Below are 15,192 nucleotides of genomic sequence, written 5' to 3' on the forward strand. Positions count from 1 at the left end.
TGCCTTGGCTTGCAATGACTCTAGTGACATTCCATTTAAAAAATGTTGCAATTACACTCAGAATATTTTTTTCAAACACTCATCCTATCACAAACAAACCCATATATATTTTCCATCTCCTTGGAAATCTCCAAGCGGGGCATTTAACTCTAGACGTGTGGGTCAATAATAGCATCTAACCCTAATTACAATTGATTAGTCATTGTCTCATCCACTGCAGACCCAAACAGTGATATTCATTTAGCCTCTACATGTATATTCAATCATGCACTAATGAGATCCCTAAGGGAATTTGGCATATGCTTTACTAGTTTGACTTCTGACCCACTAGCAGCTGTATATTTATATTTTGCATTCAACCATTCAGCTGCATGTTTTTTCAATTATACCTTACCATGTGTACACTATCAGAGGATATCATTCAAAATGAAGTACACTTGGAAGACATTAAAATAACTAATTTACATCATTATTCACGTCCTTTAAATGTGCTTTATGTGTCTTCCTGGACCCGAATTATGATAATTTGGAGGTCACCATCATTTCTTTCCTGTTCTTGTAAAAGTGGCCCTGTTTTCTCCATCCCTAAAGACTCCACTACAAGCAGTACATGCTAAGGATAAAGTAGTTTTAATTCCAGTCTCAATCATGGCTTGACTGTTGGGAAGGATAAAAAAGGAAAGCTTCACTCAACCACCAGACATCCCAGCCTCTCTCTCCTCTCCATCCTGGTTGATTGCTCTCACAAGGATTAGCCATTTGTGCAGCTCTGTCAGAACACAAGGACTGAACAAAAGGAGGCTGAAGTTGAGCCAAATATGCTTAAGATCCATATAACCTTGGAATTACACATTTTCCCACACCTTTTCACATTTTATTTTTTTTCCCTAAATATAGATAAGGGTTCAAGGCACTACATTTGGACTGAGTGACCAGCAAAATCCCTCAAACACCTGTCAGAGCCTGTTCTACCACCTTTGTGTTTAACACAGTATAACATCATCACCTCCTGGAGCTTTTTTACTCAGTTCTCTGTGAAAGTATCAGTGGCAGCTGCCTCTGACCTGCAGAGCTGAGCACGAGCTGTTGCCATGAAAAAGGAAATAGGCTGAAAGTGGAGAATAAGAAATCAATGCAAGGCTGCCCAGAGCTGTGTTTACATGTGGGACACGGCTTCAAAAAGCAACCAGAGGTTGGTATTTAATCTGAAAGATGCCAGCAGGTATCTTTCAGGGGGAAAAAAATTCCAATATTTTCGATTTCTAAACTTAGAAAAAAAAAGGTTCTAAACCATCTAGAGACACAGAGAACTGCCAAATATCATTCTTATATTCTGCTAGAAGCATGCCAGAATTGCTGGTGGATGCTGTGTGTAACTTCAATGTTTTCTTTTCAGGAGACATCTCTTTCGATGGGGAAATGGCACTAAGGACTATAGGAAAAGGAATTCTGCCCTAAAACAGCACTTCACTAAGTGCCAAAGGACATGCAAACTTTGCTGCCAGTTAGACACTTTCCTTCCCTGTCAGGTTAGAAATGGTCATTCTAGAAAACAGAATTATTTAAACTTTAAAGCAAAAAGGATCATACTATTTCTTTTAATTTCCTCCTCTAATCTACCTGTACAGGATTTAACAAAGCAGTGATGACTAAATGTCAGACCTACACAATATGTAGGATGAAGAGCAAATGCAACACATCACAGCAATTTCTGCAACTCGCTGAATTGCCTGAAAAAACCCAAGTTTTGGTGCTCACAGATTGTGCCCATCAGATAGACCAAATGCTAAATTTAAATTCTCCAGAAAATCCTCGTGTAATTCAACCCTCTCCACTTCCAGTAAAAGAAGGGTAAAAAAGAATCCAGGAATAGGACTGGGAGGGTTGCACAAACCTGGCCTTCAGCAGCAGCGGTCAGAGCTGCTTGTCTGAGCCTCTCACGCCCTCCCAAGCCACCACAAATCCCTGCACCAGTGCTAAAACAGCTGGAAATCTGCTCTGGTGGGGGAAAAGGAGAGTTTGCACAGGGAAACTCCTGAGATCAGCTGCTCTGCAGGGACCTGCCATTCCAAACCTGCTTCTTAGCAGCATCAGGAGAAAGGGGGGACAGGTTTGGAGAGGCAGAAGGAGGTGAGAGCAAGCAAGCAAGAGACACAGGTTTGTGTCCTCTGAGGGTCTTTATTTAATGATCCAGACCCTTCACTGCACCCAGCATAGGAAGCAAAGGCAATATGGAATTGCACACCAAAGTATGAAATTCTCATTTGGTTTCCCCTCCATGGCTTTTTGCAATGGCTGAACAGATTCAAATTCCTCCAGCCACACAGAGAATATCCTTAAACATAATAAACCAAATTCTCTGATCTCTTCTGCTGAGAATTCCAGTGAAAGAATTTATCATCACCAATAATCCTCCTAAACAAGATACCATGGTTGAAGGGAGCCTCCAAGAAAGATGAAGAGAGACAATTACAAGGGCCAGGAGTGACAGGACAAGGGGGAATGGTTTCAGGGTGCCAGAGGGCAGGGTTAGATGGGATATTGGGAAGGAATTGTTCCCTGTGAGGGTGGGCAGGCCCTGGCACAGGTGCCCAGAGGAGCTGTGGCTGCCCCTGGATCCCTGGAAGTGTCCAAGGCCAGGTTGGACAGAGCTTGGAGCAGCCTGGGACAGTGGAAGATGTCCCTGCCCATGGCAGGGGTGGGACTGGGTGAGCTGTAAGGTCCCTCCCAACTCACACAGTTCTGTGATTCTGGGATTATTTCTATTCTGTGTATATGACTTAATGTAGGCAAACAATCCAGAGTTTTGGCCAACAGCAACTGCTACTTGTACCCAGCGTAAGGCTGAAGTTTGAAAAAAATAGAAAAGGAAAAAAAATAGAAAGGAAAAAAATAATAAGAAAAAAACAAGTTCAAATTTCAAAGTTCCCGATTATTGTTCATTCAAATGAAATTCTTTAAATCTAACAAATATTTGAGGAGAGTGAGACAGAAGATGAGATAATTAATATGAGACTTGTTTACTAAATTTATAGCAATACCAATCTTTCATTAGGAGAGTGATACCTGGAAAGCATTACAAAAATACCATTGAGCAAATTAACTATATAAAATACTATCACTCATTTTATAAAATATTACAACTCTTACTATCAGTGCTATTCCACACCATGCAGGAGACTCAAACCCAAGGTTATGACACCATACCCTGGGATAATATGGAGTTCTACTGCCAATATTCTGTGTTTAGTGTCCTGTTCACATCACAGCCTCAGTTTTTGCACTGTGGCATTGTTTGCGGTCTGTCAGTTCAGTATCAGACAAAGCAGACACAAGTAGGCTACTCCATAGGCATTTTTCCAACACTAAAAAAAATGGTTTATCCTGGCATTACAGACTAAACTGTTTGTCTTATGCTCATGCTTCAAATGGGGGCACTGGAAAAATGGCCTGGAAGCCAGAATTTTGAAAAAGACCCAGTTCAATCTTTATTCCAAACATACACAGATGCATTTATTTCCTGATTTCCTTTTCCAGAGAACAACAAAGAGAATTCTAGGAAGCATGAATCTGTTTCATATTGAATGAAGGCCAATACATTTCTGGGAATCCTGGTCAAGTTCTTAACAAACAAGTAAGGCAGTGGGCCCTGCAAGGCAAGGAAGGGTCATCCAGAGAAACCAGGTAGAGCTTTATCTCCCCAGGCAGGACTGGAATTAACTCTGCAACAGCACGTGCTTAATCCATCCATCAGGACTGGCCCTGCCTCTCAGACCAGAGGGAGAAACTGAAGGGAAAATGCCAAGTTTGCTGGATTTTTTCTTTAATTTAAGGAGGAAAAAGACATTTAAGAGAATCACATTTTCATCCAATGTGCCCAATTGTTCAGCTAAGACCTCTCTGGGAGTGATGTGAACCATCTCAGAATGAATCCAGGCCAAAAAAGCTTGAGCAAGTCCAGGCCTGACAGAAGTGTCTGAACTGTCTTCATCACTTCTAAAGCAGAACAAGCTCAAATTCCACATCACACACAGCCTCTTGTTCAAGGAATCTTGGAGTTACCTCCAAGTCACCCCTCCATTTACAGTTTTGTCTGAAAATTCATCCTCTGTTTCTCTGTTCTGTTCTCCTGCCAAGCAGGAGTTTCTCATATGGTGGCTACACCTTCCTTTAGATTACTGTTTCAAAAATACTGAATAATATATTCCTAATTAAGCTACAGCCCATCCTTCGAGCTTAATTATTTCACCTACAAATTAAGACATATTGTTAGCTCAAGGCATGGAGGTCTGCTGAACAGGGCTGGTGCTATAGAATCAGGAAATACCTTGGGCTGGATAGAAAAGCAAAAAGTTAAGATGATTACTTAGATATGCCAAAGGTATCTGAGGGGAGTTTAAACCTTACATTTATGAGCAATCACCTGGAAAGTCTTTGTAAATACTTCCAGCTCACTAACAGACTGTTAATTCCCCTGAGTGAGAATGAGGACACTGCTGGGAATGCCATGTGTAAAGCAGGTATGTGATAAAGGAATAAACAGTGACCTGGCTGCAGCCTTTGCCTCTAGTTCTGGGAAGGCGACGTGGCCTCGCACCACATGATCGATCTGAAAAAGAGAAAAGCAACATTTTGAGGATGATTACATCTTGAAAATTCAGCCCTGGAAAAGGGAAAGGCAGTGTTGCAGCTCTAAGAAAGACAGGAGAGACTCTAAATTACTCATGAAGTGTTAAATCCTAGTCCTAGCAAAGCCAATGGCAAAACTCCCACTGAAATTCAGGATTTGGCATACAAACAGTGAGAAAAACAACCAACCTTGCACCAAACCCAGGCCAAATGCTAAGCATGCAGCTCCTCAGTCAGGAGAGTAAGGTGGAAGAATTACTTTTTTCTTGTCCAACACCCCCTGCATGTCCTCTAGTCTGTCCCATTCTGCATGGATAGCCTCACTGGAATTCTACCAGAAGTTATCTTCTTGGCCCAAATACCTACATCATCTTTCTCTATCACACTTATGATAAAACACAAGGTGTGTTGTCATCCTGATAGATGCTTCATGTATTCATTGCAGGAAACATAATGTATACCCTGAGAAGCAATTATTGCTATAAAAGAAGATCAATATAAGCTCTGTCTTATAGTGAATTTATAAATCAGCTTGTCCTTTCTCTCCAGAGTGGTTATCATTACTTACAAAACAAAGTATCAGATAGAATAATATGGGCTTTTAAGGCAATAATTCAGCAGGTTTTGTGGCCTGTTGATAACATCCCATCAGAGGTGACAGTAAAAGCTATGGAGGCAAAACTACAGCTACTCAAGAGTGCTGAGTATATTTGGCAGTACTTATTGACAGCAAATCACATTAGTATTTAATCTTAACAGCATGAGTCTAGTCCTGAACCACGTAATGAAGCATACACATGTGAACACAACAAAGCAAATAATGCATGTCTGTTCTCCCTGAGATCAGCATCAAAAACAGAGGTCAGTCATGTGCATGCCCCAGAAACATAGCTCAGGCCCAAATTGTGCAATCCTGCAGAATCTCTTCAGAACACCAGGGGCAGCCCATAAATTCAGAAATAAATATATAAATAAACATCATATATAGGTGTGTACTTGGAAAACACTGTTACACAGAACTGTTAGAGGAGTTACAAAGCTTGCCCTTAATTCAAGCGTGGCCACATGAGGGATGCATCTAGAAACCCTTTTCTGCTATTTTTTATTTCACAGTTTGTAATGATGTCATGCCATCCTTTGTCTCCATTGTGCAATATATTTCTTCTTATAAATTTTGAAAATATAGTGTAAAACCCCACTGAATATACAACTAAACATGGATTTGCAGATCAAGGGACTTCTTAATTCTTCATTTGGACTCTATATAAAGCAGTTTTCAAAATCCAACTGACTTCTTCTGCTGCTGTATCCAAAAAAAATTAGAGCTTTTTAAAGGGATCAGCTTTACTTTTAAGAAGTTTGATCAGACTGTTCAAATTTTATGGAAATAATTCACCTTGGGGTGTTGATCAAGCAATGGAAAGAATCCTTAAAACTGTCCTTTTTTTTTTGTTTGATTGTTTGTTTTCAGAAAACTTTAGGTGTGAGAAAGAAGGAGCTTTGAAATGACAGAGATAATAAATGCAATGTACCCTGCACAGTGCACATGGCAGTGTCTCCTCCCATGACTCCTTGTGTGTCTTCTGTTCCCTCAAGACAACCACATGGGATATCCCAAGAGTATTTTAATGAGACACTTTTCCTAATATTCCTAACAGTACTTCAAGCTGACTTTTGCTGTGGGTCCTAACAAGACTGTTCATCTTTCCCAGAAATTTATTTAATGATTCAGGAACACCTTGTTTCTCTTGTACAAGAAAGGAAAGGATTTTTAAAATAATCTTTTTCAAATGCCTTTACTCTCATTGTACATTTTAAGTGTGGAACCTCTGTGAGCCAGCCAAGAAAAACTACAGTCTGCCTGTATCCTGTCTGGAACTTAGATAAGTGTATTTACCTGTTCAGAATTAAGCACAAAAAAACTTCCTTTTCAAAAGTGTTCTTGCAAAGCTACACGCAAGATTTGCTATTTTTCTTAAAAAATGGCAGAGCTATGAGCATATAGTTATTATTTTACATGGACATTATTTAGTTTTATGTCTGATTTTAGAAGTTATTTGAAAAATGGGATGCTTTTTGGTCCTAGTGTAATCTTTACCTGAAAAATTTAGAGCACATTCCACCTGCTGCAAAAGCAGTTTTTAGCCACAAGGCTAAGGAGGGGCTGGAGATGGGGTGGGAAGCCAGGCTGCAGGAGGAGGAATGACTGTGCCACTGCAGCTGTGACACAGAGGAATGTCAGCTTGGTGTGGCCAAGGAGAGAGCACAGGAGGGATCCCCAGTCACAGCTCAGCCTGGGGTGTGTCTGGCTTTCCCAATCCAGGAGGATTTCTGCTTCTCCTTCAGTGACTGTTCCATATGGAACGTTTCAATGCAGCGATGCCCCAGTGCATTTCCTGGCCATGGACTCCCATCCCCAGGCTTTTAAAGAGATGGGTGGTGCTGAGTCAGGAGTGATTACAGCTGCAGTTTGTGACAGACCAAACCCACCCGCACTTGGGGCTTTCCAGGGACACCCACAGGCCTGGGGCTGTCTCCTGCAGCCTTTCCAGAGGCCCCTGCAGCTCAGCCCTGAGGGCAGCCAGGGTTTTCACAGGTTGGGCAAGGTGACACTGATGCCTCAGGTTTTAGCATTTATATTTTTCACATTCTGTACTGCTTTACTGTGTAAGTATAGACTTCGTAGTAAGGGATGGTGAGCTCTCTTCATAGAGCAAGGAGACAAAACAATTCCTGCTCCAGCTGGGCACCAAGGACAAATGATCCAAACCTCAGCCCAGGAGCACAAACAGCGTGGGCTGGAGAGAGAAAAACAAGCAGGGTGGGACTGATGGGCTGGAGCTGGAATGGGACAATGAACTCCAAGGTGCCAGTGGAGCAGAACTGATCCTAGGGAGAGCCCCGGGAGCGCTCGTGCATTTTGGGACCATTTTGGGTCATTTGGGTGCAGCCCTGGCTGGGCTCTGGTGCTGCCCAAGGTAGATCCATTGAGATCCTTTGAATAAATCCCTGCTTTATTCTTTAACTCTGTCCAGGCTGTTCTAGGCCAACCTTTACAAGGCATCAACACAAGGAGATCCAGAAGCCCCAGGGTTAAGCAGTCACCAAGGACTTGCTGACACTTTTGGACTCAAGCCTAAATACTGCTGTGTACATGTAGCCTTTCTTTAAATTTAACATGTTTTATTTCTGACTGCATTCCTATAAATACAAAATTTTTTTTTTTTTTTTTTTGTGAACTCTTCTTAGCATTAGTTTTTTATTGGTAAAATAAATTAACCTAATACTGGTAGATTCTTTGTATTCAGAGAAACAGCTGAGGTGATGGAATAATATGTTACTATATTACTGTTCTATCCCTATATCTTTCATTTATGCCCATCTATGAACACAACTGATCTATATAATACAATATGTATCATTTTTGTCACCTCAACATCTGTTTCAGCCTCCTGCTACAGCGAAGAATTAAGCCAATTACCCTGTAAGATAATTACAGTAATCATCACCACCACCATAAAGGAAGACATGCCCTGTAAATAATTCCCTATCTCTATGCAAATTAGCATTACATAACAGACATAACACTCATCTAATTGTTAATTGCTTTCAGCAGCCTGATACATCCCATGATTTTACAGAGGTGTTTCAGGTCTGAATTTCCAGTCTCCAAGCACTCACCAATTTTCCTGTAGCACTCTGGCCTCCCTCATTCAACCACAATCCAGGTACCATAGCAGAAAAATACGGTCCCCAAACACCAGGCACAAAAATGGGGGTTTCACTGACCTGGAAAAGCAACAGAAAGCTCTAGTGAATCTCAGTGCTTGTCAAAGTAGGAACTTTACAATTAAAGCTTGGCAGCTATCAGAGTCCAGTACTGAGACACTTCCTGCTTCTCCAGTGAATTACCTACAGAAGTGGAGATGTACAGGTAGAAACTTACTCCAAGAAAAACGTGGAAAAATGTTTTCCCCCATTTACATAATTTTTAGATGACAAGACACAGCCCACAACTCACTCATCCCCACTGACAGAAGAGCTGGGCCTGGCCAAACAGAAAATAAGAAATTTCAGGAATAGAAGAGAGGGAAACTGCCTCATTCCTCCAGAAAAAAAAAAGGCCTTATTTAGAGTGACTAGTGGGATACAATACTCTGCTCGATTGGCATGAGCAAGCACAGGCACTGGAATAGACCACAGGAGTTTCCAGAGCACCCATCCTGTACATTTGGAGAGATCAGAATGAGGAGGGAATCCTGCTGGCAGAGGACAGTGATGTCCCTTGAGAGCTGCCATCAGCTCCATGCTGGCAGTGGAAGCTCCAGTGCCCTCACAACGGTGCCAGGAGAGTCGGGTGCTCTCGGGGTCTGGGTATCTGGATGACTCCAGGATTGTAAATGTTGTAAATGTCCTCGTTTCCCAGGCCATGCAACCAAAGGAGTCTGAAATGCATAGGATCAGCTTCTCAAGGTTGTTTATTTTTCCTTATCTACAACATTCTCTCTCTGACCTGCTGAGCTCTGTCCAGCAGCTTGGCCATGGCATTCTGTGTGCTGCCTCGGGTGACATTTACATTTTATACTCAAAACTATGTGTACTATATCTACAATATTGTGCCAATATCTATCATTTATATTAGACAGTGAATCTCTACCTTAAACCAATAGAAAAGTGCCACCATCACACCAAGACAGAGAGGACAAGAAGAAGAAGGTCAGGACACACCCAAATCCCTCCACCTTGTCCCTTTGAACCCCATTCTAAAACCACCAAAATTCTACTTTTTCACCCTGTGTTAACTATCACATTAGTCAAACCCTTGTGACTTGTAATTCCTCATACAAATTTGGCAGTTTTTTCACGGGCTAAAATCGAAGCCACAGGTGTTTTTAACCTCATGCCAAGGTCTCCAAGCCCCCTGCCAGTGTCTCAAGACAGCCAGGGCAGCCAGAGGGATGTCCTGGACTCCAACAGGGTGCCTCAGGTGCAGGCTGCACACCTGGGCTGGGATCTGCTTGGCTTCAGAAGCAAACATGCCTGGGTAAACACCAGATTGTGCCCCTTACTTAGGCTTAGCTTTACAAAAGCCACTCCTTCCTTCACAGCTGTGAGGGCAGATCAGGCAGATAAGTGAGCAGTGTCTCCCAGGCACGGAGCAGGGCTGTGCTCCACCACTCACACACCAATCTCCCCAGCACAGTGACAGCCTGGCCCCTGCACTCCCTGCTTTCGTGGTTAGACCACTCAGGATGTGGGAGACACTGGTTCATTTCCTTTCTCTCCTTCAAAAGATGCAAATTAACAGTTTATAAGGGTGGAGGGCATTTTCCTTCCTCTTGCAAAGTGGTTTCACTTTCAGTAGACCAGACAGACTTTCTAGACTTTCCTCCTGGTTGGGCAGATCGCTGTCTATGCTAGCAAGTAAGGCCAGCACAACACCAGGGACTGGGTTGGTGGGACTTGGGTCCCAGGACTTGCTGCAAAGACTAACTGTGAACTCCTCACTGGTTGAACATGGAATTCTTGCAGCAGGGGCTGGAGGACATCCATGCCCTGCTAGGCTTCTCTTGGAAGCAGGATCCATGTTTTCTCTTCCACATGTATCCACTCAAGTTAGACACAGCTGTGATTTCACTGTGAAAAGAGAACAGCACTGCAGTCCTACACTATCCCATGATTTATGCTGCACTTCCCACTGATGATGGCTAAATCTGCAACTGTTGTTTTCTAGAAGGTGGGAACTACTAGTAGAGAAGGACACAAGATAATTAATTCCCTAACAAAACCAGTCTGTGTATTTCCAATGCTGAAGAGCAAAAAGCGAGGTCTTAGTCAATGGGGCGATGGGTTTTTTTGTATTTAGACCTTGTTCTTCAATAGCAAAATTCTAGACCCATTGAAGGATGCTCAAGGTTTGCTGTTGAATTCAATAAAGCCTGGACTTCACATCAAAACAGTTTTGAGAATAATTAAAAATTCAAGCTTGTTCCTGTTAAACTCGATGTACATTCTCTCTATATTTAAACAGGCTGAACTTTAAAGGCAGTTTTTACTAGCCAGTAGGGAATATGCTCCAAGATGCAGTTTACTGGCATTTGTGCATCACACATGTTTAGTAAATACAGCAGCAGGGAGGTTTCTGCACAAACAATAGTTTGCTCAAGCCATAAACTTACAGTACAGCTGATTCTTGTCAGGAAGTTAAGTAGGAAAACAAAACAACAAAAATTTGTTTTTCAAAATATATCACCACAGTGTCAAGAAATGCCGATTTCTGTCAGGAACACATCTAACAAATCTGGGAATCCTGCTTGGTTCTCCCTTATCAGCTCTGATGCTCTTACTTTCCCTACAGATATATGTGTACAATGTGTCTGTGCAACATTTTGGCTGACTAAACCCATTAAAGAGCAAGAATAGCTGCACTGAATTTACAAAGGCATTTATGACTCCAAGTGGACGAAGCTACGTCAAAAACATTGCAAAGACATTTGGTTTTGTTTTGTTTTCTCTTAAAACTACAAATTAATACAGCTTTGAGTTTTCATCACCTCGATGGGGCAAGCCTTTTTTTACGATTTCAATAACAAAATGAAGCACAACAAAAAGCAAATCCTAAAACAAGCTGATTTTTAGACCAATTCCACTTCACTGACCTTACTGAGAACACAGCATGTGGTCAGAATTACCAGTTAGTATCTGCTCTGAACTGGTGATGGAACATGGGGAGAACCCAAACATCCCAACTCATTGCCACCCTACAGCCATGGACACAGCATAGTGTCCCAGGAGGTGACAAGGTACATTTAGGGCAGAAGGGGCCTGGGATTTTAAAGGCTTATCTTAAAATATTTGTGATGCAGAGAACTTTGCAGGGTTCTGCAGTTTGCTGAAGGAAAAATCTGGTTATGGCAAAGGGATCAAGCTTAAAACACCACTGCTGTGTCACCTGAAAAAAACAAGTAGCCAAAAGATATTAAAGGCATCAAGATGCTTTATGAAATCAGGGGAAAATCTCAAAATCAAGAAGGGCAATAGAGTTTTTAAAATAAAAAACAAAACCCACACCTTTTTTCTGCTATTAGTCCACAATTTGCCAAATTCTCTTGTAAAAATGTTTAAATTCATTAAAAGTCAAAATTCTCCCTGCAGTCAGTACTTCTGGCCTAGTGTTTTGGACACTCACAGGAATTTAGGACAGGATATTTCCATGCTGGCTCTTCTCACATTACACTGAGACCTTCCTATCCTCTTACTACCAAAGTACCATTTGTACACATTCCAGCAAACTTTCAACACATGAACAGAGCAAATAAGGGCGTTGGGAATTGCCACACTGATGAATAAAGCCAGCAGGGCACTTGGTTATCAGTTTTGTTGCTGTGGGAACTTTTAACTGGAATAAAGAACACTGACTGTCATGCTGGGCTTTACTGATGATAGGGCATAATCAGATTTCCCATTTTCCCCTTTCACTTAAGGAGTTTAATTCACATTTCATAAACTCTGGGCTTTGATGCACATGGAAAGGAGGAAAATTGGGACTAACAAACTCCCCAGAACAGACATACAATCTTTGAGAAGCAACAGGGTGAGCATCCTCTTGCAGCTATATGCATCAGAAACAGCAAATGGTTTCCATTTCCCCTCCTTGAAATATTTGGACGGTGATTAAATCTTTCAAGCTACACAGCAGCTGGCATTTGTATTTTCATAATAAAAGGTCCTAATTCTGTTTGAGTATACATCCCACTCAATTCCACTAAAACACATGACTAGACAGTGGCATAAGGTTGGAGAAACAGTGCAAAGTTTGCTGCAGAACCCAGAAGAAAAGAAAAGCACAATTTGCCAGATTCAGGGCTATTTTGGTTGCAATAACACCATGTCTCTTTTACAGCTTTCAATTGCCTTCAGACATTCTTATGGTGATATGGGAGGATCAATGCCATTACTTTTTTTTTTCCCCTTTAATGAGCTTAAGAAAATCCTTAATCTTTTTAGTAGAAAAACAACATGTGTTTCAGATTTATGGGCAATTGATTTTTATTTTTAAAGCAAATAGATGTCATCCTTCTCTGGAAGTTAAAATACAAATTCAAAGGGAGCCTAAGATTTTCTGCCTTCCACTGAACAGAAATTCCTCCTGTGACACACTCCCACTGCGAGACATAGTAACAGCTATTATCTTTTATATAGAGTGAAACTGAAACACAGGATATCCTCTGCTAGAGGTGAGAGTGATCTCTGCACAATTAATGCAGCAGGAATTTGAAGGCAGAAGATGAGAGGAATCTGAACCTGTTCAGACTTTGAGTCATAAGCTGCATCTATAAATATTTCAGCTAACGTGTTCACACAGAGACTGCTGCCCTCATGGGTGATGATGCCAACTCAGACAAGGATTACACCCAGACAGGCAATTCCACCTCCCAGTTACTCTGTCTGAGGATGGGGACAATCTTTTCATGCAAGGAATTGTAACCTTTCCCTGCCTCCCCACCACACACATTCCTCTTTGCTCAGCCCCATCTTTTTTGAGTAAATGAGCACTAAGCAGTTCCAAGATTCCTGCTCATTTGACAGGGAAAAAAAAAAAAAAAAAAGAGTTCCACACCTTCTGAAAGGAGAAGAAGGGAAATAAAGTTCTCTCTGGGCGGGTTTAACCTCAGCCTGTGCTTTATAAAAGATCATACTAATATGTAAGATATGTAAACATTATAGAGCAATCAGAAACAAATGAAAGGATGAATTCAGTTTAACAATATTCAGCTGTGGTGCAACTGCCAGAAGGCACTTTTTGTTATGAATAGATCATTTGGATGAGTTACAGGCCAGACTTGAACCCTGGCGTGCGCTGGGAAAATCAGTGTCAAACTACCTAAGATCAGAAGGTATCAGCAGCACATCTGGCAGCCCACAGAAATGAAAAATGTTTTTAAAATATAAAAGGATACATAGAGCTAAGGTAAATTAAGAAAGGACCTGCTTAAATGGCATTAATATGAGATCTGTAATGTATTTAATTTAGATTAGTCCTTCCCACTTGCCTCCCCCTTTAAAACAAAGGCAGACAAAAAAATTCACTTCTGTTATAAAAGTCTACCTAGAAAAAAATAAGCAAGACAGGCTAATCCACATCTCATGTGAGTGAATCAGAGGAGTCAGTGCCTTTAACCCAAGTTCAGCTCTCAGGACTGTCCCTGGCTTCAGGGACAGGACAGAATAGACCTTCACAGACAAGCATCACCTGGGCACCCAGCCACGCCATCAAATGAGCAGGTGGCACTGGGAGATTTGTTTCACTTAGCTTTGTTTCCCTGGAGCAGCCATGATGATCAGACACATGCTTGTGTTTCCTCCTCAGCTTCACATCAATGTTACAGCAATCAGAGACAAGAGAAAATAAAACACGCCACACTGGAGAGAGAAGTTTTGTGCAGTATGAATTTCAGCAATTTTCTTCCCCAGTTGGCACCATCTGTTGCTGGCGTGGGCTCACGCAAACTCCTTCAATAAAACTGACAGAGAATTTGGCTATTACCTGAAAAGCAAATCTTTATATTAACAAGGTATTCTGCTATATCCATCTTCTGCCATTTTAAGTTCTGCTTTTTAACACTGAGCTTCTGATATGTAGCAGCATTCTGCTATTGCTATCAGCATCTCTATTTACCTGCAACATGACATAGAAAGAGAAAAATATTTCTGTGGCACTATTCGTGACTTACATTCACTTCCATGAAAGCAAGTTTAATCTTTTATTCTACTTTTAGAGTACAGTCACATTAAAGTCAAAACTTTTTAAGGTAATTATTTGCTAAGGAGAAGCTAGGTCAGAAAATTTGTTTAAAAATCACCTCACTTATCAGCTTCTATAGCCAGAAATTCAGAATAACAGCTGCTTTTGTTAGGCTAAGACAGGTATGAAGAAAAGATCTAAGATATTAATGGAGAGAGTAGAGAAAGAAACAAGGAAAAGCACCATATCAGTCACCAACTAATAAATGCTCTTTACAGTTCTGGACTTTGATCACTGACAAGTCAAATACTTTCATTAACTTTTTTGCTGACTTTTAACTTTCAAAGTTTCTGACTGACTGTGGCTTGAGAATACTGACAGTCATTCAATTCAGAGGCTTAACATGGATGCATAAAATCCTGCATTAAGAAAACTGTATCATTTTGCTTCTGCTGACAGATGGGTCTTATAGAGCTACTCGACCCCAACTCTCTGACAAAGAATGAAAGATTCACAAAAGAAAAGGAAAGAACTCAAAGGGAAACCCAAGCATGTTTCATTTCTAGGTTTCTGGTTCAAACTTAGGTCACAGTAATAGCTACTGAATGTGTGATTTAATAACAGCACTTGCTGGTAGTATATAGATATATATACATATATAAACTGGGCAGAGCTGGGGCATGAAAATGTGTTTTCAGTGAACTGATGCCTACTCTAGAATTGTCATTTTGAAATTATTTCACAAGCACTAAACTTTAGATTTAAAACTAAGCTTCCCTATAGCTCTGGAGGCTATTTTCTAAGTTAAATGTATGGTG

The 15,192-nt window shown here is 41.1% G+C and overlaps 1 protein-coding gene across 12 annotated transcripts in view; it reads right to left on the reverse strand.

Annotated features, from left to right (window-relative positions):
* The window catches only part of FGGY (FGGY carbohydrate kinase domain containing), a 144,012-nt gene that overhangs the window by 49,844 nt on the left and 78,976 nt on the right, over positions 1 to 15,192 (reverse strand). For all 12 annotated transcript variants that reach the window (XR_014957006.1, XR_014957008.1, XR_014957009.1 and 9 more), the window contains 2 exons: positions 8,311 to 8,418; positions 4,548 to 4,609 (listed from right to left, as the gene is read on the reverse strand). Coding sequence is in view for 8 of the 12 variants with exons in the window: in XM_085586152.1 (XP_085442278.1) it covers positions 4,548 to 4,609; positions 8,311 to 8,418 (170 nt within the window). In the remaining 4 variants the exon portion in view is untranslated. The remainder of the gene's footprint in view (positions 1 to 4,547; positions 4,610 to 8,310; positions 8,419 to 15,192) is intronic.

This window comes from Lonchura striata, chromosome 8, assembly GCF_050655825.1.
Source record: "Lonchura striata isolate lonStrDom1 chromosome 8, ASM5065582v1, whole genome shotgun sequence".
Lineage (NCBI taxonomy): Eukaryota > Metazoa > Chordata > Aves > Passeriformes > Estrildidae > Lonchura > Lonchura striata.